Below are 26,312 nucleotides of genomic sequence, written 5' to 3'. Positions count from 1 at the left end.
TCAGTCAGTCGTACCACTCATGCCTGCTTGGTGAGAACAGTCTACAGACCCTAATTTTAAGTTAGGAATTAGGCAGAAAATAGTTACATTGACAAAGTCTGAAGCGGACTTGACCTACGCTACGAGAGGCACCACGAAGCGAGTCGCTGCGTCAAACGTTGCGAATTCCACTTCAGCCGGCTCCACGGTCTCGGTAGCCCAGAGAAGTCAAACGTGGCCGAGTAGGTTCCAGTGGCCAGAAATGTTTGTTGGGCCTGGCCGTTTGTGGGTCTGACCGTTCCGAAGTCGCTGGATTTGTGGGTCTGATCGTTCCGAGGTCGCTTGATTTGTGGGGCCGACCGTTCCAAATTTGACCGATTGGGTTGTTGTACCGACTGTTCTTATTCACTCAGTTGGTCAGTCAGTCTGTCAGTTAGTTGGTCGGTCAGTCAGACACACAGACAGACAGACAGACAGACAGACAGACAGACAGACAGACAGACAGACAGACAGACAGACAGACAGACAGACAGACAGACAAACAGTAAAAGACATGTGAGTCTATTAGGCTGGCCTCCTGGTCCAGCCAAAACATACAAAGTATATGGGAATGAGAAGATGTGGATGGAATTTTAATGCCTTATATTATTGGTTAACAGTTATGTTTTCAGAAAAACTTGGAGCAGTCTTTGAAAGTCAAATTATTCGCCTGGCCCCTTGCCAGAACATTATTCCATGGGTCAATTGAGTTCATTTCTGTAATTATGGGCACTAATAGCAGTGAAGAATTTAGCTGTACTATTCTCAGTAATGGCTGTCAGGTTTTAAAAGTTGTTTGGACAGGAAAAGGGCTCTAATAAAATCTAATTTGCCTGACAGGGAATTGCAAGCTCCAAGCCACAGCAAGCCTGTTATCAAAACGAATAGTGAAAGAGAGAAGGGAGAGGCTTCGAGACTTCTGAGCTATAACATAAGATAGTGTCACTTCTAATTAAGACATGGGTACTGTAATTAACCTTATTGCCTGCAGATTTATTACACGCAGTAGCCAATTACTTTATATCCAAGGCTGACATGTTGGCTTGGTCAGTTATCTAATGTATAACCAGAAATGGTCCATTTGCCATGTCCTGTAAACGTATAGGCAACAGTAGTCTAGGTCAGGGCTTCTCAACCTGTGGGTCGGGACCCCCAGGGGGGGTCCCCAAATTATTTTAGTGGGGTCCCCAGATGATTAACTTCTCACTCAACAGTAAACAAGCCAACAGAAAGTTTAAGTCTAGGGTATCAGCACATTTCTAAAGTGACAATTTGAGGACTTATAATACCTCTATTAAACATTAAATATTAGAGGCGGAAATTGTGAGGTGTTGTGAGAATGTAGATCTGCTATTTCAGTTAAAATATGATTATTTTGGGGGTCACGGCATGAAAAGGTTGAGAACCACTGGTCTAGGTGAAATTGATACAGAAGCCATTTATAATACAGTTAAATATAGAGATTTATATATAAAATATATATAGATTTATTTCAACTGAAGGTCGCAGTTTACCATGAGAAATGTCACAGCTTGTCCGTGTGTAGATGTGTGTACACATTTTTACAGTCTATGGGTTGGTTCCCTTGACACATCACTGTGACATCACAGGTGATATCACAGGTGACATCACCTATGTAAAAGTCCATATATGGGTCTTCCCCAGAATCCCTTTTATGCCCATATATGAAGATCCCTGATGTCATCGATATATATCACTGGCCAGATGGCCAAGACATGGCCCATATCTGTGTGGCTGGTTCAGATAGGGATCTCCATGTATGGGCATAACATATATTGTATGTTGTGATGTCATGGGAACCACTCTAACAGATTCCCTTTTATGCCCCTATGGAGATCCCTGATGTCATCAATATTAAGCCCATATCTAACAGAACTTCATATGGGAATGCCCATATACTGTATGGAGGAAGACAGGCCATATCTGTGCGGCTGGTTCAGACAGGGATCTATCTCCATGTATGGGCATAAAAGGGATGTACATGGATCTCCATATATGGGTAACTGGTCCGATATACGTCACTGGCCAGATGGCCAGCATCCGACCAGAGAAGGTGCGTATCCTGGTTTGTGTGGACGATGAACTGGATGACTCATTCCAGTGCAAAGGGAAAGTGCAAAACAGATAGACAGATAGATACATCATCACACCTATACAGTATGGTTTCTGCTGTAGTATTGTGTCCAGTTTTGCATTGATCCAGTATTGCATGATGGGGAATTCAAATAATACCAAATATCGTCACGGTCTGGCCAAAATCTTTTAACTCCATTTTTGAGGTTTTCGATTTTTGGGCATAAATCAGGGCTATTGATGAACTCCACCCGATTGGCCCTCTCTGTATAAATATGTGCTGAACACCCTTTATGTCTGTGTGGTGGTTAAAATAATATTGCACTAATGAAAAGTAGTAAAAATCCCGTCAAAACCTCCTAACTCCACTTGAGCTCGATTTTCCCGAAAATTAACATTTTGGAGTTAGGAGGTTTCGGCCCAACAGCAGAGATATATTGGGCGGGAAAATCACATATCGGGCAGGAAATCACACAATTACAAGGACCTATATGGAATAAAGATACAAGAACATCAAATCAACTTACTAACATATCATATTTGACATATGACGGCAACTTGTGTTTCCATAGCCTGGAGTAGAAGACAATCCCAGTTTTTAGGTTCATTTCGGGTCTCTAATCCCAGCTATAGTAGGTTCATGTCGGATCTCCTGTCAAGATGTGACTTAACAGGCGGCTACAGGCCCAATTACATGGGTGTTGCATTTTAGGTTGTGTGCCCTGGCCTGTACAGTATGTACAGTAGTTACTGTTAGTCCTGTAAGGCTTTATGGGCTTCCTTGACATTTAATAAAGAAAATCAATCAATCAATCAATCAATCAATCAATCAATCAATCAATCAATCAATCAATCAATCAATCAATCAAGCATAGTGGACTCTCACTGTCTCCGCCAGGCCGAAAGGCATGGCCGAGACTGTATGAAAGGCATGGCCGAGACTATCCACATGGTCCAGTTCTAGTGTCACACATTTTTGGACTGTACTCTTACAGATTTTGTCCAAAAAATCACACAAATCGGTACATTGTATCTCTACAGTCATGTGATGGACATGGATCTGTCCGATTTTCCATACAGTATACCATCCTGATTGGCTAAGATGGGCTTCCAACAGGAATGGGGCCGTTTTGAAGAAAATGCGGCGAATCAGCTTGCGATTTGTGGAACAAAATTCCTCAAATCATGCATGCAGTGTCTGATTGCTGTGAAAGGCTGAAGAACCCTTTTCACATTGGCCTATTATAGCGCCACCAGGAGGCCACAATAACCTACCTGATCTGGCGGAGACCTGTGCTCGGAAGAGCACTGCTTCTAGTTACTAATGTTTTCATTTGTGTTTAAGGACATACAAAGAAGGTTCATTGTAAAGATACATGATAATGAAATGATGGCCGATATCCAAATGATATTTGCAGGGTCATATCTGACGATACCTACGGTACAGTATATTATAATGTAATATATCGTCGTTGTCGGGTGAAAACAGTGCAGTGCGAGGCGTTGTGTGCTTATAGATCAGCTGTTTTCACTACTTTTGTGCGACTTTGCGAAAAACTTTACAAATGTGAAACTTGGAGATACAAGGTTTCTGCCCAACAGTGACGATATATATCAGTATCGGAATCGGTATCGACAGATGTGACCCTGCAAATATCTAAATGTAATATTTTGTATTTACAATGTTTCCAAATAGAAACGCTTCTCCAGAAAACACGGATCGAATCTTCAGCCTTCATCATCACAAAGGGCTTTTTCAGCTTCACATTCAAATATGAATATTATAAAATAAAATATCTGCTAAAACTGATCAATTATTCTGATATCAGGTCGATACCGATATCACATTTTTTATGGCCGATATTGCCGATACCGATATGATGAGCGATTAATCGTGCATCCCTCGTTCATTGAATTTCTAAAGGCAGGTTGGACTGATGTTCACATTGACAGAATATTATTTCAAATTTCCAATACTTTTACTTCTACCCCACTACATCTCGGATCCAAATATTGTACTTTTACTCCATTACATTTATTTGAAAATTTTAGAGTTATAGTATAGTTATAATATTATATACATTAATCACTTTATTTGACACTTTCTATACCGTGGCCATTTGAAAATAGACGATCTTCAAATATTCTATAGGCTACAATATTCTACAACACGTCGCGATACGACGCGTTGTGAGCTTGTAGATCTGCTATTTTCAAACATTCTGTACTTTTACTTTTGGTACCTTTAGTACATTTTGATGCCAATACTTTCATATTTTGAATTCCAGACTTTTACTTGTAATGGAGTATTTCTACATTGCAGTATTGATACTTTTACTTAAGTAAAACATTTGAGTACTTTATCCACCACTGGTATAGAGGGTATGCATGCATCATATGCCACTCATCTAGACTGAGTGGCAAAACATATAAAGCAGCATGAAGCATTGGAGTTTGGAGGGACTCGTTGGGAAACTCATACTGACTCCTCCTCACTCCTATTGACTCCTCAATGACTCCTGCTGACTCCTATTGACTCTGTTTTGTTTGCCACACAGTAGGCGTTCCCACATAACTTCCAGTTCCAGGTACAATGATGTCACGCGAATACCCTCTATACTGGAAAGTGTTTTTGTGCATTTCACAGTTAATAACACTAAACACTCCATGGTTCACAGCAACAAACACCCCCACACATGTATCCACTGTCAGTGGTGTCAGTTCAGCAAAAGCTAGGGTATGGCAAAGATGGGAGTCCTCATGGAAAAGAGGCATTACATTTTGGATAACACGGTTCTATTGTGAAAATAGCCGATCTACATGCTCACAACGCCTCGCGCGAGGCGTTGTGAGCATGTAGATCGGCTATTTTCACAATGTCTAAAGAAAACGAGTTTTGTCAGTTTTTTACACAGGTTTCTATGGTTTCTTGGGCTGGATATGGCAGCCTGGAATGGTTGTTCAAGTGCAGCTACACTTAGCATGTTAGTAAATGTTCCACAATTAACAATAATGCATTACACCTGTGCAGCTGACCTGCGGAACCTGGGAATATACCATTTTGTCAAGCTGGGGAGAATACAAGTGTGGAGAATATAATTATAATACCTTGTTAAAGTGACCATTTTGTGAAATTTTGCATTTGTAGTTATTTGTAATTTAATTTAACAACATAATAACCAGAACAGATAGACAAAGAGACATCGATGGATTTATATTTAAAAGTAACTTTTATTTTCCCCCCTGGACCCAGCGTATGGCTGCTGCATACCCCTGCCATACCCAATTCTGACGCCCCTGTCCACTGTCTGTCAACATACAGTATTTTAAACATAATTTCCATTGCATGTGAACTAGGTATGGCCTTCTGTTTGCACATGTGTTGACTGTCTGTCTACTGGACTGTGTTATTGTTTCCCCATAGTCTACTCTATACTGTATTTATCTGTGTGTTGATGCTGTGTAAGTTACCTTGGATGCCTCACAGGTGGTGTTGATAAAATATCCTCCTCTCTGTTTTTACAAGATGTGGCATTGCTCCAATATACTGTAAGGGTAAATGTATACAGTACTCTGTCACACAATGAAGTGACACATATCAAAAATATAAATAGAATATAAACTAGATATAGAAGAGAAAGATGCAATTCTGGGAAATTACAAGTGTGGTTGCCATTTTTGCATTTTCCCATTCAAGTCATTGGGGAACATTACTTCACCAATACATTATCTCAACAACAACATGTCTCTTAGCAAAATGCAGCACACGATGCCCGATGAAGATGGACGATTTGACATTATGACTCAAGTGTGTGCCACCAAAATTGCATGTGGGAGAAGTAGTCCGGGAAACGTTTGTGGTTACTCTATACAGTAAATAAAAAGTTGGTCAAGTACCACACAAATTAACTGTTAAAAGACACATTCTAATCTAATTGAACATTGAAATCTTTGGAGCATATGCTGACATACCAGGATATGGGGACTTTGCATATCCACGCGTATAGTGCACAAAGAATTATGCACAACAATATACTAGTAAGACGCCTCAGGGCGACAAGCGACCTCGCCCTAAAGGGCGAGGTCGTGCCACAGTGATGTGGACATCAGGGATGTGGATATCAGGGATCTCCATATATGGGCATAAAGGGGATTTGTTCCCCCTGGTATCACAGGGATCTCCATAGCTCCATAGGTATAAAGGGATTTGTTCCCCCTGGTATCACAGGGATCTCCATAGCTCCATATATGGGTATAAAAGGGATTTGTTCCCCCTGGCATCACAGGGATCTCTCTAACAGGGCATCATTAACATTGATGACATCAGGGAACTCCATATACTGTATGGGCATAAGAGGGATTCTGTTAGTGTGACATCACAGTGAAGCCAGAGCGTGATGTCAGAGCGGCAAACCCATAGTAAAAATGTGTACACGTCTACACGGACGGACGCTGACAAGCTGTGACGTTTCTCATAGTAAACTGCGACCTTCGGTCACAATTATGACAAAAACTCCACATTTACATTTACATACATGTATGGCTATGCTCATTTGCTTTATAATGAAGGAAGGAACACTAGTAAGACGCCTCAGGGCGACATGCGACGAGGTCGCGCCAATTCGTGGCTATCTGGCCAGTGATGTATATCGGACCAGTTACCCAATCTCAACAGTGCTTGGGCATGTTCCTTGGCAGAACATGCCCATATATGGGCATTACCAAATATGGGCATTCCCAGATATGCCCTCAATATTGATGACATCGGGACAGGGATCTCCATATATGCGCATAGAACGGCAAGGGCGTAATTAATTTGCAAGTGTGATCTGGGAATGCCCTTAATATTGATGACACTGGGAAAAGGTTCTCCATATATGGGCATAAAACAGACAAGGATGTAATTAATTTGCAAGTGTGATCTGGGAATGCCCCTATATGGTCATGTTCTGACATCACATTGTCGACTATATATGGGCATAACATATATGGGCATAGAAGGGACATCAAGCCAGAGCGTGAGGTCAGAGCAGCAAACCCAGTCTGTTTAGTGTGGTTCCCTTGACATCACTGTGACATCAGAGCATGATCTCAGAGTGATGTCACAGTGACAAGGGAACCAATAGACTGTACAAATGTGTACTGACTGACTGACAGACTGAACAGACAGACAGACGGAGACAAGCTGCGACATTTCTCATGGTATACTGCGACCTTCGGTCGCAATAAGATGGCTGGGAAGCGAGCTCGACCTCAGTTACAGCGAAGCCATGGTTCACTATCTTTACTTTAACGCCGTCCAAGTGAAATCAACCTCATCTTTTGGTACTACATAAAAGGCTTTGTTTTTAGCAAAAAAAACCTGGAGCCTGAAAACAAAGCTGCTGCCAACACGCCGTTGCTGCTGCTGCTGCTGTCACATTATGAATGGAGACTACATCCAGTATGTCTGCTTATCAGATGCACAGATTATTGTGCTGCAGCTTGAATGCTTTCCTTTGTTGTTTGCTGTTTATGGTTTCGGCAATTTCTCTAAACTGCACGGCGTTGTTATCCTGTGAGCTAATGCTGCCATGTGGGGGGTGGGATGGCATGGGGGGAGGGGAAATGATGTTTTCGAATGGAAATCACCCTCATAAACTTTGACTGGATTAACCCACGCTACCTCTTTCTGTTTACAATGAGTCAACGACACACAGGGTGCTTTATGGACCTTTCAGAAATCTGTCCCTTTAAGGTGCTCTGTAACAGGCCAGAATAGCCTTGTGGTAAAGTGAGAGTCCAATAAATTACGAGTTTGATAACTGCTATAACTAATTTATGTCTGCCAATAGCCATTGTGAATTGGTCTGGCAGGGAGCACAGATTACTCATCACAGCAATAAATCCTGCTGTGCCATGTTCGATCAGTTAGAACCATATGGTTACTAGAGAGACATTCTAAATCCATTTAAATCCATCCAATACATCATTTGAGTTATTCGGAAACAAGGAGCACTGCTTTATCACACAAGGCCGTCGCACAAAAGTAGTGAAAACAGCTGATCTATAAGCACACAACGCCTCGCGGTGCGAGGCGTTGTGTGCTTGTAGATCGGCTGTTTTCACTATAGTTTAAGTTTTAAATCATAAATGCAAAACAAATGGTTTTGGACATACAGGGTTTTCACCCGACAACGACGATATCCATTATCTATACAACCACTCTTAAAAGGTCCCGTCACAGGCTTCATGCCTTTATAGGCTAAACCCCTTTCCGAAACATTAATTTTAAACAAAAGTATCTCCTATATCCATTCCTGAAAGAATCCATTTTTCATATGCTTGGTTATTGGCTCATGTCAGGCCCACTTCACAAAACAAAGACCACATGTGTCCATTTAATGCAAACCAGACCTGGGATGTAAGCAACCAGGGGCGTCACAAGAGGGGGGGGGCCCTAGTAACTTTAGCTATTGAAAAATAGCAGATCTACAACCTCACAGCGCGGCACCGAGTGCCGCGCCGCAAGGTTTTAGATCTGCTATTTTTGAAAAGTCGTGAAAACGTGTGCAAATCTTTGAATATGTATTTTTTAAGCGAACATTTGTAACTCAAATTTTGCTTCTGGGTTGGGGTCCCTGGAACTAAATATTTTGAGATGGGGGTCCGTGGCCAAATAAATATCATTTTGGGGGTCCTTCACATGAAAAAGTTTGAGCATCACTGACATGGAAACATAGGTCTCTAGCACACATTTTCACAATTTTTCAAAAATAGCAGATCTACAAGCTCGCATGTAGATCTGCTATTTTTCAATAGTTAACATTCATGGGGGGCCCGCAGTGAATCCTTGCACCCGGGGCCCAGAATTTGGTGTGTTACGCGGCCGCCCCTGTAAGCAACCATTCCACAGCCGGCTGCTCTCATTGGATGACTAAAGTAAAGTAGAGGGCTATGAAGCCGGCCTTAGGGGGAACCATTAGCCCCCTTTCTCTCTCCCTCGGTATGACCCCGGCTGACCCCCAGTGGGACTCACCACAACAAAGACTCTGAAGTGAGAGCATGGTCCTGTCCCTACTCGGCAAATGGTGAAGATCAAGTGAAGTGGTGAAGTGCGGTTCAAAAATAAGATGTTTTCGGGATGATCGTGCACAGCCTTTGTCGGCAATTTCAGAGCAAATCTCTTCGGTTCTTTTACTTTACGTCACCCGACAGCTTGCTCTAGTTCCTGTGATGATGACATGCTGACTTGCAGTCGTTTACCACTTTTGATCAGGAAAATCATATGAAACTCGTTGCTCTTTAGCCCCTAGACCCTATGTTCTAACTGAGCATGAAGACAATCAAAAGGAAAACAAACAACACGCAATTCTTCACGTGAAGTTATCCTTTGTAAAATGTATTTCAGACCTACTTGTTATTTCTGGGGCAACATGTCCTACAACTACACAGCACCATATTCCAAAGAAAGGAGAGTGTAGGCCTACGTTGACATATGAGGGACAGTGGCGTCTACATGCGCTGCGAGGCGTTGTGAGCATGTAGATCGGCTATTTTCACAATGTCTGGGAAAAAAAGAGTTTTGTCAGTTTTTTACACAGGTTTCTATGGTTTTCTTGGGCTGGATATGGCAGCCTGGAATGGTTGTTCAAGTGTGGCTAAACTTTTAAACTTTTAAACAATTAACAATAATGCATTGCACCTGTGCAGCTGAACTGCGGAACCTGGGAATATATACCTTTCTGTCAAGATGGGGAAAATACAAGTGTGGAGAATATAATTATAATACCTTGTTAAAGTGACCATTTTGTAAAATTTTGCATTTGTAGTTATTTTACTGTAATTTAACAACATAATAACCAGCGCAGATAGACAAAGAGACATTCATGGATTTATATTTAAAAGTAGCTTTTATTTTCTCCCCTGGACCCAGGGTATGGCAGCTGCATACCCCTGCCATACTTGACGCCCCTGATGAGGGACTAACTAGACAAGGCTAATTTACACTCCCTATAAATCAGGCTTTTTAGTCCTCTGCCTGTTGCCTGGAAGGTCAGAGTCCCTAGAGGCCTAGACTTTACCCAGACAATCTGTGTCAGAGGCATCTAAACCATCACTTTAATAGTAAACACATACGTTTCAACATAAGGGATGAAGTCCAAAGGCAAGGATCAATTAAAGGTTATCAGCTATGATTTATGGCTCACCCTTTTAGGATGTCATGTTGCCATTTAGATAGCCTGCATTGTCAATGTTTTTCAGTGTATTGACTTCACAAGTTTTATCATATAAAGGTTTGTGTGCGGGCATGTTGACATAAGATAAGATAAAACCTTGGAAGCAAATGCAGGTGCCATATAGGGATACACATAGCAGTAGCCTGGGGGTGTCGCACCAACTTCTGGGCCCTGGGTACTTACTTTAACCATTGAAAAATAGCAGATCTACAAGCTCACAGCGCGTCACCGAGTGCCGCGCTGTGAGCTTGTAGATCTGCTATTTTTGAAAAATCATGAACATTTGTGCAAGTCTTTGAATATTTCAAATCCTTCTATGTTTATGTTTCTAGTGGTGCTCAAACTTTTCCATGTGAAGGACCCCCAAAATGATTTGGCCACGGACCCCCCATCTCAAAATATTTAGTTCCAGGGACCCCCCAGAAGCAAAGTTTGAGTTACAAATATTTGCTTAAAGAATACAGGCTGTATTCAAAGATTTGCACATTTTCACAACTCTGCTATTTTTCAGTAGTTAAAGCATAAAATAATGAAGGCCCCTCCACCTTGGGCCCTAGTAACTCAGTAACACTTTTACCCCCATAAAAGAAATTGCTCAATGTTGACAGGCGGTCAGCAGGTGGATTCATGACTGTGTGTAGGCCTATAGACAATATTTTAGGCCAAAAAAAAAAAAAAAAAACTATATACCACATTTCAAACCCCATCTCAGGGGCAGCCGGACTATATCAGACAAAGTTCACAACCTAGTTGCAGTTGGTGGTTAAGCATTTTCAATGTGCTAATCCCGGCGGGCAGTGTTTACACAATATTGAGCACTGATTTTACCGCTGTCGACCAGTGCGTGTGTGTGTTTACTTTTGAACTGTCACTGTCACTTAAAATCATTGTCGTCTTGAAGGGGGAGGGGCCTGTGGCACGTGAAGTCTAGTGGGCTGCAGGGCAGACAGAGAGATTCGGACCACAGACATCTCAGCTCGCTCCCACGCGACAACACAATGGAACTCTACCTAGATCTGCATTCTCAACCATGTCGTTCAGTGTATCTGTTTGCCAAAATAGCAGACATTCCGTTTGAGTACAAGGCTGTCGTCCTGGCCGCAGGTAGGCGACTGCCGAAATAAATCCACTGAAAGTGATGTGAATTAAAGTATTACATTGTGCGCAGATGTTTTTTTGCACCTTGTTTTGCATATTATGTGTTTACAGTCAGGGTTAGTTCATTCAGCTTTTCACTGTTGTATTTTCGAGTTTGTCTAGCCTTGACGGGATTGAACGCCGCGCCGAAAACTTAAAAAAAAATAAAAAAAAAAAAAAAATACAACCTTGATAAAAAGTCCTACTTTCTTTAGGGATTATTAAACAGGGGTTGAATTTGGGATTAATTAATTGATGTTCTTCCCCAGATCGATTTATGGCTGACTGCAACTAACCTATAGAATGAGTTGTTTAAAGATTAAAACAACACATTATTTATTAAGCAATGCCAGGGTAAGGCCCACCGACACAACATGATGAAGAAATGTGCAGTTGTTTTGGGGGGAGGGGGAACGGGTTGGGGTCACAGGGTGCCTGTTGGATGTGGGTCAAAATAAAATATTTTATAGGCCTAATGTGTAACGGATTGCTATTGGAAAAAATAACTATAGCTCCAAGAAGAGACAATGTTTTGTCAATGTTTTTAATGCCTATTAAAACAGAGATGATGAATTATGTTATTATGTTATTTAGATTTTCAGAATTGAATATCCTTGAAGCTAATCTTTCCAGCGAAAAGATGACTTCAAAAGTGATAACAAAAATCAACCAACGAACTCGTTTCCTACAGAGGATCGCCCCAATGGTCAACTTCAACACACTGAAGACCATAGCTGGTGCAATAATCCAGCCCCTCTTTGACTACGGAGTCCACGTATGGTATCGTGACGCCCCACAAGCCCTTAAAACTAAACTCCAAACAGCCCAAAATAAACTAATTAGGGTCCTGCTTAACCTTCCCTATCAGACTCACCTCACCGCTACTCACCAGTTAAGAGTAGGGTGGCTCAGAGTAGATGACAGAGTACAGCAACTTGCAATGGGCCTGGTGTACAAGATACACCACACCACTATGATACCCAAGTACCTGTCAAAATACTTTATAAACGTTAAGGATGTCCATAATTACAACACCAGAGGCAGTGCCACAGATCACGTTCAACCCAGAGTCAACTCAAAGAAAGGGTCGAACTCGTTCTTCTGCTACACCACAAAAATGTGGAATGCCTTACCGAAGGCCATAAAGGAGTGTGGATCACTAGCATCCTTTAAAAATGCCCTGAAAAACCACTTACAGGCAGCAGCCGTTCGCAACTGGTAAAAAACCTAGCCCAACCCTACCCTCCCTGCCCCTTCCTTGTATATACTGTACATACTGATTGTTTAGACTTACTGTTACCTGCCCCTTCCTTGTATATATTGTATATACTGTACTTGTATAGACCTACTGTTTTCTTTTTTCTTTACATATCTACTGCATAGTACTGTGTTCTATTTGTCTGTCATTCAATGTTATATGAGATACTTAAATGGTTTCCTGTTGAAATAAGCTTAGTCTTTTCATGGATCTCCTTTTAGTAGACCTTGTACCAGTGAACTGTACCGTCATGAATCTGTACATTTTCCTATGCAAACTTCTAATAAAGCCTTCAATCAATCAAAATCAATAATAATAATGAATTAGCCTATAATCAGTTTGATACTTGCCAAGATTTTAAAGAGATTTAGCGCAGCGGTGCTTTACTCTTTGCTTTAAGCTTGTGTCCATCCAGTGGTGCAGGCCTAAAGTAACTATAAAGTACATTTACTTAAGTACTGTATTAAGCATACAATTTTGAGGTATTTGTAGGCTAGCCTAACTTTACTTGAGTATTTCCAATTTCCAATATTTTTACTTCTACTCCACTACATCTCACCTCAGAGGCAAATGTTTTACTTTTACTCTACTACAATTATTTAAAAACTTTATAGTTACTTTGTAGATTTTGATTATTATTTATTTTGATTAGGCTATTATTATTATTATTAAAACATACACTAACCACTTCAGCCTATACATTTCGGCTGCGTCGCATCACAACGGCATTGTGAGCTTGTAGATCTGCTATTTTCAAAAAGATTTTTATACATTTGAAAACTTGTGAAATGAGACATTCTGCATAATGAGTAGCCTACTTTTACTTTTAATACCAATGCTTTTGCACTACATTTTGTAGTAAGCCTACATTTTGAACTCTCTCTACTAGAGTATTTGCACAGTAGTTGCAGTATCGATACTTTTACTTAACCCATTTAGGCCTAGAATTATTGAATGCTTTAACCAGTGAAAAATAGCAGATATACAAGCTCACAGCGCTGCACCGAGTGCTGTGCTGTGAGCTTGTAGATCTGCTATTTTTGAAAAAGGCATGAAAATGTGTGCAAATATTTGAATATACCGGTATGTATTTTCAAAGCAAACGTTTATAACTCAAATTTTGCTTCTGGGTGGTCCCTGGAACTAGATACTTTGAGATGCGGGTCCGTGGCCAAATACATATAATTTTGGGGGTCCTTCACATGAAAAGGTTTGAGAACCACTGACATAGTAGTCTCTCAGGAACAGACTAACTGAGCTCCAGTTAAGTAAAAAGGACCTTTTCTTTGACGATGGCTGGCCAGATTGCTGACATAGAAACATAGGGTTTTCAAAAAACACTTATAGAATCGGGTCACAATTCTAATTTTCACGATTTTTAAAAAATAGCAGATCTACAAGCTCGCAGCGCGGCACTCGGTGCCGCGCTGTGAGCTTGTATATCTGCTATTTTTCAATAGTTAAAGCAATCAATAATGATATACACAACAATGTGTACCCGTTCTATTAAGTAAAACATTTAAGTACTTTTTCTCCACTGTGTCCATCCCAGGTCAACAATATGCTGAGGAGTTTGGCAAAATCAGCATGGTGAGAAAAGTTCCAGTGATGAGAGACGGGGACTTCATTCTTACGGAAAGGTAAGCGCTACAAATTACATTGTCGTGAAGGCAACTTTTATCTTTTATTGGCTAGGCAGTTAACTGCCACTTTCCTTTGAGGAGTCGTTCTCCCTTTAGTTGTTTATGGGCTTTATTGTACATAGACGTACTGTAGAGACGCTAAATCCTTCCGTGCTGTTTACTTTGTATTATGCTCATAGTCACACAATTCATTTCAATTCAAGCTTCATTGGCATGAGAAAACATATGTTTACATTGATGACAAAGCAAGTTTCAAGGAGCTACAAGCTCCCAACCCATCCCAATGCGACACATTCTTGTTGTTCTTGTTGCCATGTTTGGCGTGCGACTCTGTATGATGAATTACAGTATAATTCAGGCTTTAGCCTACCACCCACTGTTAATGTGCATATATCTCCTCTCTGCAGTCTTTACTGACACATTAAAAGGGCTCATATTGTGTTTGGTACGGCATTAACTGCATGAAAAGGAGTAGTGCTCAGAGCTGCCAACCCTCACGCAATGAGCGTGAGACTCACGCAAATGACCCTCTTCACACACTCTCACGCCACACATCGTATTTCTCACGCCGTCATATCACCAGCCGTCACAAAGTGGAAAACTGCGTCAAACCAGTGTCACTGAGACATCCACTTCGGCCGCGATTTGAGCAACAAAGGGCTTAAAATACTGTATCTGATTCTGAAGTAATCCCACCCTTTAACTATAGTGGAAAGCAGAAATGATTACATGCGTGTGTGCGTCTGGTGTGAGGAACGCTGCGTGCACGTTCCCTGCTCACGTCACTACAGTAAGATCTTCGGCGACAGGAGGAGGATCTACAGCATAGATCAATTCATGTTCTATGTTGTTCAACACATCCAAAACGCCAATTAGTTACTAGCACGCAGTTTAAATGGGCAGGGACATTTGGATGGATGCGTGTGCAAAAAGAACAGATCTTCAAGCAAGACGTGTTGCAGCTTTTAATGGATGACCCCCAGACCCCCTTACCAAAATGATCACATAGGCTACACAGTATTAACTATGTTTCTGCCTCAAAACTACTTATTCATTATTGAGGGTTAGATTTGAAGAATTAAATAACACCCACCCAGTGCAGTACTGTACCTGGTTGGCTTACACTAGTGACTCCAAGGGTCGATACATGTATAATAATTAACAAAAAAATAAATATACAAATTATTATAATATTGTTGGACACAAAAACGCACTCCAAGGTTCAAAATCATGTATAGCTATATATATACCTGGTGAAACGTAGGAGGGGCCCGGACAGGAGTAAATCCACAGAGCCTAGTCCTTCCTAGCGCCAGACTTCCTTTCCTAGTCTTGGCAGAGTAGTTCTGGAGTGGTGGAGTGAATGGTCCTGTCTTTCCCTAATGGAACTGATCGTGGGTAGCTACTGGGACGTAAGTCGGGACTTGATCAACCCCGGCTGGGTCACCCAGGTGAGGGGTATGATGTTGCGAGACCCGAAACCCCGATGAGCTTGGGCTACATCACTGAGGATACGTCCCAGGTGCATCCATGCGATGCACCCCCCCCCACACACACACACACACACACACACACACACACACACACACACACACACACAAATCTCACTCTTAGGTTTTCCTGAAAGTTGGCAGCCCTGACTGGTAGTGCTACAGTACATGCATGGACAACATGCACTATGGACGGCCATAGTTGAGGGGCTAGAGAGGCCCTCTGGGAATAGAGCAGGGGTCTTTTCAGTCCAAGGACCCCTTAGTTGAGAGAGAGATGAAGCAGGGACCCCCACAACCTTTTCATAGATTCCATATAGTTTCATCGTTTGACAGCACAATCATCAGCGTATTTTGGATTCATGTCAATTTGTGTTTCCAGATATTGAACCACTTGAACCGTCAACACTTAATAAAGTTGACCTTTCACTCTGTACTTAGCCTGCTCTTTTTCCCCTCTACACCAAACCTCTTTGCCAAAAATAGCTGATCTACAAGTTCACAACGCCTCGGCTATTTTTGGCTAAAATTATATCACACAAAGACTTTGAGGACCCCCTGTAGTAACTCTGAGGACCCCCTATGGGTCCCGGTCCCCCATTGAAGACCCTTGATATAGATAACAAGCAGAGCCACTGAACACAGAAGAACAGATACTGTATGTGCGAACAACTTGGAATACACTAATCATAGATGCTAATCCTTACATACACTAACAGGGGCGTCAATTGGGTATGGCAGGGGTATGCAGCTGCCATACCCTGGGTCCAGGGGGAAAAATAAAAGTTACTTTTAAATATAAATCCATGAATGTCTCTTTGTCTATCTGTTCTGGTTATTGTGTTCTTAAATTACAGTAAAATAACTATAAATGCAAAAATTAACAAAATGGTCACTTGACAAAAGGGTATATTCCCAGGTCAGCTGCACAGGTGCAATGCATTATTGTTAATTGTGGCACATTTACTAACATGCCAAGTTTAGCTGCACTTGAACAACCGTTCCAGTCTGCCATATCCAGCCCAAGAAACCTTAGAAACGGGGGAAAAATTGAATGTACTTCTTAAAATAAATGTACTGTATCATGCCTGTTGTCGCGCTTGTGCAAGACATCAGTCATGTTGCCATACCTTAGCTTTTTCTGAACTGACGCCACTGTACACTAATAATACAAAATACATAATATTTTTTGTTGCAGTGTTGCAATCCTGAAATACATGGCAGAGAAATACAAAGCCACAGTGCCAGACCACTGGTATCCAGCAGAGCTCCAACAGCGTGCCCGTGTTAATGAATACCTCGCCTGGCAGCACGCCGCCATCAGAGCCCACGGGTCAAAGGTGTTCTGGTTCAGGGTAGGACATTCATAGCGTCACTGTTGGGCAGAAACCTCGCATCTCCAAGTTTCAAATGTATAATCTTTTTCGCAAAGTGAAGCACTGCTTCATCACACAAGGCCGTCACACAAAAGTAGTGAAAACAGCTGATCTATAAGCACACAACGCCTCGCACCGCGAGGCGTTGTGTGCTTGTAGATCGGCTGTTTTCACTAGTTTAAACATTTTTCAAATGATAAATGCAAAACAAACGGTTTTGGACATACAGGGTTTTCACCCGACAACGACGATAGGAACCTTTATAGTGTAACTTTGCCTACTTTCCGTCCTGTTTGTCTTTGTTACATAATGTTACATAATGACCATATCAGTACATACTGTACAACAGTGTGTACAGTGTTGGTGTAGCAAAAACCCTGATGCTCCATGCTCAGACAGAGCTCGGCAAGTCAGCATTTTCGGTGTCAGCGCTCCATCTGTTTGGAATGAGCTCCAGAAGTCCTTAAAATCAGTTCACTTCCTTCTCTGGGTCAATTCAGGGCAATGGTTTCCAAACTTTTGTTCGATATTTGGATGTGTTGTTCTGTATCGCAGTGGTTCTCAACCTGTGGGTCTTATTTTGGGGGGGGGGGGGTCCCCAGATGATTAACTTAATGTGCAACATTGTTTTCTCACTCGACAGTAAACAACATAACATAATGTTTACGTGTATAGAGGTTATCTGCACATTTCTAAAGGACTTTTTAATACCTCTAAAATGACAAATTAATCATTGGCCAAATTGTCAAATATTAGAGGCAGAAATTCTGAAAATAGCCAATTGCAAGGCATTGTGAGCATGTAGATCTGCTATTTTCACAATAGAACCGTGTTATACAAAATGTAACGCCTCAACTCTTAGTGCTTGTCAGGGTGGGGTGGAGGGGGGGTCCCCAGTTAAAATATGACTATTTTGGGGGTCACTGCCTGAAAAGGTTGAGAACCACTGCTGTATTGTATCTCGGCTACATTGAAAATGAGGTCTTGCCCCTCAACTGTAGGCCTACCCCGAGCTTAAGTAAAGGTTTATGATGATTAGTTCATCATGAATGTGTTGGTAAAAGTTGCGGAACAAAATATCTTGAATAATCTAAAAGCGTAATCTTTCCATGCAGGCTGTACTTCCTATTGTAAGTGGTTCAGAGGTGCCCAAGGAGAAGATGGACACTGTGGTGGAAGACCTCACACAGTCCCTGACCGTCTTGGAGCAGAAGTTCCTACTGGACAGGCCATTCATCATTGGGGAGAAAATATCTCTTGCTGATCTGGTGGCAATAGTTGAGGTTATGCAGGTAATTCTGATAATGCTACACATAAAATACTGACTTCTTGCCTGCGGGTCGACTTTGAGAACGACATTCTCATTAGGAGCGGCTCTGCCGAGCGACTTTAATCGACTTTTATATAAAAAGCATTTTATAAGCATTTATTTGGGTATTTTGACGGCGCAAATGGGTTCCCTTACCTTCAGCTGGTTATAACGAGAGACCGTGGAGAAAAAAAAGGATACGATGATGACGTCACCGCTAAACCAGGCCTCGTCTGTTTACAATGGCATCTGCTAGCCGTTTAGTTCAATACAAACCATCGTCCATTACGCAGCTTCACTAGGTCGGATTTTGATTCGGAAATTTTGTGCGTGGCGTCTGTATATGATCCGTTGCCCAGACCGATGGTGGTTTAGACGATCAAGCATGAATTGAGCAGTAATGAGCACATATGGTGCGCCGTTGATTAGCCGTGTCTCCCATTGTGAATCCATCGAGCGACGTCACTTATCCATCCTTCAAACATGGATTACTCTGAAAGTTTTAGTGTTACGATGGTGCGGTTTATCATCATAGCTTTGAAAACAATGAAATTATACCCTATCATGTTAATAAAATGTAGCTATTTCCCGGCAGTTTTAGCGCACATCCATATTTTAAGTTCGCAGGGAATGGGTTAATGTAACTAATCTGAGTGTGTAATGGACCCAAATGGACATTTAGAGGTGCAGGTCCATTTGGGTCAATTTTTACATTGTCAGTTAAATGAACAATGAGAACGTGTGTGTGTGTGTGTACTATCAACTGCTTGTACTGCGCCACAAAACAGCTACTATTAACTGCGACCGTCAGGTCCCTGTTACTATCAAAAACTCACATCACGTGTCACGTCACACATCACACATCACACGTCACACTTTTCCCCTACTCATATCTCCGCCACCGTTGCTCCTATCCATGCCAAACTTTGCACACACACACACTCCTTGGCTGCCAAACCACAACCATCATTTCTCACATGGCCCTCTTCTAGCGCCACCATGAGGCCGATTCTTGCAAAACACATTTTTGGACACTGCTCCTACAGATTTTGCCCTAAAATCACACAAAACGGCAGACAGTATGTCTACAGTCCTGTCATCAACATGGATCTGTCCAATTTAGCGCCACCATCAGGCCAATTTTTTTTAACACATTTTTGGACACTGCTCCTACAGATTTTGCCCTAAAATCACACATGTGACCTGATGGTCGCTTATCTCCAGATTAGGGAGTCTTACTATTATTGACTACTTGTTTTATTGATTTTATTAATATGTTTTAGTTTTTTCTCCTGGGCAAGAATTTGATGACCAGCAGTGGTTCTGGGACACAAAGATCTTTGTTCTCTATGTTCCCTATGGATTTCTGCAATGAGGATTTAGGAGATCCTACATCCTCAATTTTGGGGTTTAAGTATTTAGGAAGGGGCGTTCCTGCACAAAAGTTGCTATTTTGGGCACCTGCTATATCCCTAAAAACACCTCAGGATTTAGGATCCCCTAAATCCTCAATCTTGAGCCCTTTCCCTCTCTCTGCATGACAGAGCGGAGTTGCCTTGGAATAAAATTATATTGATACTGTACAGAGAACCAGTAAGACTCCCTAATCGGGAGATAAGCGACCATCAGGTCGTATCGACAAACATTAGAAGGCAATCATAGCCAATCAGGAGGGAATATGGGAAATGGGACAGATCCATGTTGATGACAAAATCGGCCTGATTGTGGCACTAGAAGAGGGGCAAGTGAGAAATCGGGGTCAGAGGTTGTGATTTGCCATCCAATTTGCGATTTTAGGCCAAAATCTGTAGGAGCAGTGTTCAAAAATGTGTTTTGCAAACATTGGCCTGATGGTGGCGCTAAGTGGGACAGATCCATGTTGATGACATGACTCTTGAGATACTGTGTACCGCTTTGTGTGATTTTAGGCCAAAATCTGTAGGAGCAGTGTCCAAAAATGTGTTTTGCAAAAATCGGCCTGATGGTGGCACTAGAAGAGGGCCAAGGAGTGTGTGTGCAAAGTTTGGCATGGATAGGGGCAACGGTGGCGGAGATATGAGTAGGGCAAAAGTGTGACGCGACGTGACGTGACTGGCAGACTGACAGACTGACAGACGGTGGAGGTTTTGATAGTAACTATCAGTCACATATTGCTGGTTATTGAGAACTTTAAATTGCAGCAATCTGCTTGTGTTCTGGATTAATTCAATGAAATGTCGGGTTGATGCACTGCTGTCTCCATTGCGCCTCTATAAATGTGCCCAAAATAACAGATGTATGAGCTGTCGACACGCCATGACGCAGTGTGTTGATAGCTTTAAGTCTGTTTTTTTGGTGTGGCACATCTATAGGATCTAGGAAGCAAAGAAAGACACCACAGTTTGATTCGGTCAATTATGAAGCGATTTTTCAAATCGCAAAACACATCTCTATATTCCTTGGAAAGTCCACTTCCATGACCCATGACTGTATTGTGTCCCTATTATACAGTATCTGTAAATACTGTATTTAAACGTTGGCTATTTGAAAATAGCTGATCTACAAGCTCGCCAGTGAGGCGCTGCAGTCCAAAGTGGACATTTCCCGACCTTGATTCTCAAAGCTCTGAGCTTTGATTGGCTTTATATAAAACCATATTTGATATCACCTACAGTTGCTGATTGTAGAGAATGTTATATAATTGTAATCGGGTCTTTATATCCTGTGCAATGAAGAATTAATCAGACTGACATGCAGAGCGAATGGCACGGCATGACATGACATGACACGCATCGCAAATCATTTCTTTGAATAGACCATCATCTTATATAAACAGAATTGACACAAGGAACTGACACTCACTTCTGCTGATTATATAGGAAAAAGAGAAACCCTGAGGATAATTAGGGCAGAAGGAGAATGTTATGTCATTGTGCGCCCAAGCAGCCCGATGCCGGTATGTCCATTGGCAGCTCGCAGTCTCGCACTCGACCAAACAAAGTGACATAGCGGGTGCTTTTAGGATCCTATACACGCTTTCCTAAATCTGTGTTCAATCTTTCCAAACTTCCAATTTCAGGGAAATAGCAATAGCCACACCTCCATGCGCAAATGGGAAGCGGGTATAGCGCCCCCAAAATACCATTTAGGGAAAGAGCAAGTTGCCTTGTCCACATTTCGCGCGTATAGGGTGAGGATAAGGGGTAAAGTCTCTTCAAATTATTGTTTTAGGAATGCGACAGAAAATAAAAGATATCCATGAATTCAAGTCTCCATTGGTTGCCTGGCTCCAGCCCATAGATCCGCCCACTCTCTGAGCGGACTGGTTCTCTTGGTCTGGTGTTGTCATATGACGCTAAAGTTTCTCTAGTTTAGGCAGAACCAAGCCAATGAGAGTCGGAGCCTCGGAGGAGGGTGTGGGTCTAACTTTTGAAAATCAACAGAAACAGTGGAGGGAGGGGGAGCTCAGCCAAAGCTCTTAATTGCTCCCTTTGAACTTCAAAGGGGGTTTTGCACACCTCGTTAGCATCAAAGACAACTACCTGTTTGATGCCTGTCATAGAGGGGAGGGGAGGGGGAATGTTTTTGTGTACGCACAAGTCAAACACAACCCCTCCCACCAGATCTCCTGTGATTGGGAATTTCAAATCCCCTCCCCTTTAAAATATCTTGTCAATGGGACAATGTCAGACTCAAGCTCAGCACAGAGTCTGAAATCAGGCTACTCCATTGGGTGAGTAATTGATAGGAAAGGCATTTTGGGGGTGAACTATCTCTTTAAACACTGTGTGGCTAACACGATGAAAATCCTGATATACTGTTTCCTGCAGCGCTTTATTGGCCAGGCGGGCCACCCGGCCTAAAATCTGTAGCACCCGGCCGAGAGTCTGGTGAAAATTATGCAAAATCCCTCCTAACCCCCCTGCTCCACTGCAGCCATCGAGCGTAGCGTCTGTGTCAACGCCGGGAACGTTCCTTTTTAATTAATGAAGGGTGCTCCACTGCCGACGTTGCGCTTGATGCCGGACGCCAAATTCGCCCCTGTTCATTATTTTTTACGCCATCCGACTACATCTTTTTGGTGGAGCCCTGCACTAAGCGTGCAAAACAAACTATATTTTTGCGTTTGTTTAAGCAACTTCTCCTCCTATGTTGAGGGCAAAAATAAGAATTAATCAAAATTAAGGGAATTCATTTAATCTAATGATTAATTAATGAATTAATGAATGAATGAATTAGTCAATTCATTCATTCATTAAATAATTAATTAATTTCGGCACGCTCGCTTTGCCACAGTCCCACCCCCTAGCCCATGGGTTTTCAAAGTGGGTGACGGGGCACCCTGGGGTGCCGTGACGGCAGTCCAGGGGTGCCGCGAGATAATTCTATGATATATGGAATTTATTTGGACACTATTTAATATTTAGTGTCCTTTTAAACTTGAAGTACAAAGTTATTTTCAGTCTGTTCTAACCAAAATGGCTATTATCTCAATGTTTTCCTCGCAACATAATCACTAAAGTATCGTCACTGTTGGGCAGAAACCTCGTATCTACAAGTTTCAAATGTGTACGTCTTTTGGTAAAGCAAAGCCCTGCTTCATCATACAAGACTGTCACACAAAACTAGTGAAAACAGCCGATCTACAAGTGTGTGCTTGTAGATCTGCTGTTTTCACTAGTTTATAGATGATAAATACAAAACGAACAGTTTGGACATAAGGTTTCCAACAGACAACGACGATATGCTATAAATTTAAGGTGCTGGGAGTGAAAATTATAATGTAGGGGTGCCTCGGATTAAAAAAAATATTTATGGGGTGCCCTGAGACAAAAAGGTTTGGGAACCCCTGCCCTAGCCTACCACCTGGCCAAGCCTTTTTCCTGCAGGAAACCCTGAAAGGAGGTGACCATTTGTACCTACCGTATGTCCTTTGTTTTTTTATAGCCTGTTGCGACCGGTCTAGACGTTTTTGAAGACAGGCCCACTCTGAGTGCCTGGAGAGACCGCGTGAAGAAGGAGATTGGCGAGGAGCTGTTCGACGAAGCCCACAAGACCATCATGCACGTGGACCGCCTCAGCGACACCTTCAAGGACAACGGCATGCTGGAGTTTCTCAAGCCTAAGCTCCAGAAGATGTTCAACTGAGGACATCTGTCTCATAGGCAAGGATGCTTTTACCATCACCCAGTCAGACTATTCGGTTTGTTAACCATTTAGGCCTAGAATTATTGAATGCTTTAACCAGTGAAAAATAGCAGATATGCGAGCTTGTAGATCTGCTATTTTTGAAAAAAAGTCGTGAAAATGGGTGCAAATCTTTGAATATTATGTATATTCAAAGCGAATAAACTTGAACGTTTGCTTCTGGGGGGGTCCCTGGAACTAAATATTTTCAGATGGGGGTCCGTGGCCAAATTCATATCATTTTGGGGGTCCTTCAAATGAAAAGGTTTGAGAACCACTGACATAGTAGTCTCTCAAGAACAGACTAACTGAGCTCCAGTTAAGTGAAAAGGACCTTTTCTTTGATGATGGCTGGCCAGATTGCTGACATTGAAACATGGGTTTTTCAGAAGGATTCAAAAAACACTCATAGAATCGGGTCAAAATTCAAATTTTCACGATTTTTCCACCCCAGGATAATGGATGTTGGGGATATTTTGATTATCGCGATAATATTGTAAATCGAGATTTCTTTGCTTACAATAATCGTGATATGACATTTTCATGTTGTCTCATCCCTAAGTGTCACATTAATAAACATAGCGACCACTTAGAGTGTGATGGTCTAATCTTTTGTAGTGATATTGCTCAGTCATAGATTCTAGCACCAACCAAATATTCAGATGCAGAAATGAAAGTCTCAGGAGTAGGGGATTTGGAAATTGGACCTGTTTTAAGCTGTGTTAAAGCATCCTGAATCCCACTGGACTATAAGGCCTCCTCAGAGAGTCTCCGATGGAATACAAAAAAAACTGTTAAGATCAGACAACATGGTCGGGTCTTTTGTCTGTCATGCATTTATAGAACTGATGGATGCACTTGTACGCCACACTATGAATACTGTAGGTTATTAAAGATCATTTTGTAAATAACCTGTCTTGTATGTGTGTATGTGCACGTATACTGTATGTATCTGTGTGCGTTATGGGGTAATGTCATACTTGTTACCCTGGCCAGCCTCATACTGTGCATTCACTCACTTTTTGCTTCCCCCAATATAAGTCTGGACTTTAGGCTATAGGCAGCTTGAAAAGTCTGCGGGAGTACTTGCCTTGACAGACAGACTCCTCTAACCAATCAGCATAGCAAAACATCTCTCAGCCAGTCGGAAGAACGGCAAACAAACACGTATTTTTGGCCGATGAACTCCGCTAGCAACTCTCCAACTCTGAAATAACTTCACTTATTGCTTGTTTTATTGTTTCAGCGTTGACTGTTACACTTGTTGCATCGAGGGCAGCCATGTTGTTTTGAAAATGCTGCAGCAAGCGTCTACATCACCGTCATAGACTGTAGGATCACCATCTACACATGGACCAATCAGGGGAAGCTTTTCACAGTTGAAACGCTGATCAGGGCCAACTTCTCATACGCTGTGCCTATCTGCTGAAGTCCAGACCTCATACTGTGGGAAGGAGGAATGAGTGAACGCAGTATGAGGGATGGCCTGCCAGGCTAATACTTTTACACTCAATGGTTACGTTTAGAGTTCGGCATAGTCTTACTGAAGTTAAAGGAGTAGTTCACCCCCAAAATGACTTTTTTCCCCTATTGATTACTCACGTTATGGAGATTTGAGTTTAATAATATGTTTTTGTATTCCCATCCGGAACCAATGGGGTTACATTTATTGTAACGAAATTATTGTCTTAGGAATGCGACTAAAACTAAAATATATTATTGAACTCAATTCTCCATGGCATGAGTAATCAATAGAAAATGTTCATTTTGGGGGTGAACTACTCCTTTAAGTTTAGGAATAAGTTCAGGTTTAATACTGAGGTTACTTTTAAGAATACCAGGTGGTGACTGCTCTGAGTTGCCAGATTTGACCCGGGGCAAGCATGTTTTGGGGCAAGCGTTCTCGTATTCAAATGGAGAACTGTGCACTTGACAGAACTGGTTGTGTGTTTTGTGGAGAATTGATGCGGCCAATTCCATATTTTGCATTTTAGACCCATTTTTAATCACTCAGGAATAATGAGATGCATTATACAACATTTACATTCACATTTATGTTTTACCCCTGATGGTTCCTATAGGCTATAGCCTAACAGATGCTGGGTCAAGAATATCCTAGACCTAGGCTATAGACACAAATGTATGCTTTGCTGTTTACCAAACAAATTAATAATGGCGGTGGACAGTTACTAATTGGGGGCTTTTCAGCACTCTCACCCGTCACAGATAGGCTACAATGATATAGGCCTATTACCTAAAGGATATTTAAAACAATGATTAAACTTAATGCTTAAGACAATGATAGTACATAGTTAGAGATTGACACAGGAGTCAGGACCCACTTCATCCCTAGGCCCACGTCTCTGTGATTGGTTTATTTAGGGGGATATCCTGGGAATGACAATGCCTCCATCTAGTGTACAAAGCATTGTATTGCAACATGAGATCCCTGAATTTCACCCTGACAATGCATACACGAAACCTTTATGCAATGTAGAATTGCCGGTAGTTGATTCATTTAACTACGGCAAACTGTGCATTTGTCAAGCTGCATTCTTTTATTTCCTCACCATCCACCAATAGTTAAATTCGGTATTGAACA

General features: G+C 41.8%; 1 protein-coding gene across 2 annotated transcripts in view; it reads left to right on the top strand.

The window, feature by feature from the left end:
* The first annotated feature begins 11,246 nt into the window (after positions 1 to 11,246).
* Positions 11,247 to 26,312, top strand: part of gstt1a (glutathione S-transferase theta 1a) — a 308,697-nt gene continuing 293,631 nt past the window's right edge. The window contains exons 1-5 of one of the 2 annotated variants that reach the window (XR_013962615.1): positions 11,247 to 11,435; positions 14,279 to 14,366; positions 17,058 to 17,214; positions 18,351 to 18,527; positions 23,471 to 23,737. Coding sequence is in view for 1 of the 2 variants with exons in the window: in XM_080739640.1 (XP_080595766.1) it covers positions 11,330 to 11,435; positions 14,279 to 14,366; positions 17,058 to 17,214; positions 18,351 to 18,527; positions 23,471 to 23,671 (729 nt within the window). In the remaining variant the exon portion in view is untranslated. Of the gene's footprint in view, positions 11,436 to 14,278; positions 14,367 to 17,057; positions 17,215 to 18,350; positions 18,528 to 23,470; positions 24,622 to 26,312 lie in introns of those variants that run through there. The other variant, XM_080739640.1, reaches the window with a different exon arrangement.

This window comes from Nannobrachium achirus, assembly GCF_963921795.1.
Source record: "Nannobrachium achirus genome assembly, chromosome: 12".
Taxonomy (NCBI): domain Eukaryota; kingdom Metazoa; phylum Chordata; class Actinopteri; order Myctophiformes; family Myctophidae; genus Nannobrachium; species Nannobrachium achirus.
This window is presented reverse-complemented; position numbering and strand designations above follow the sequence as displayed.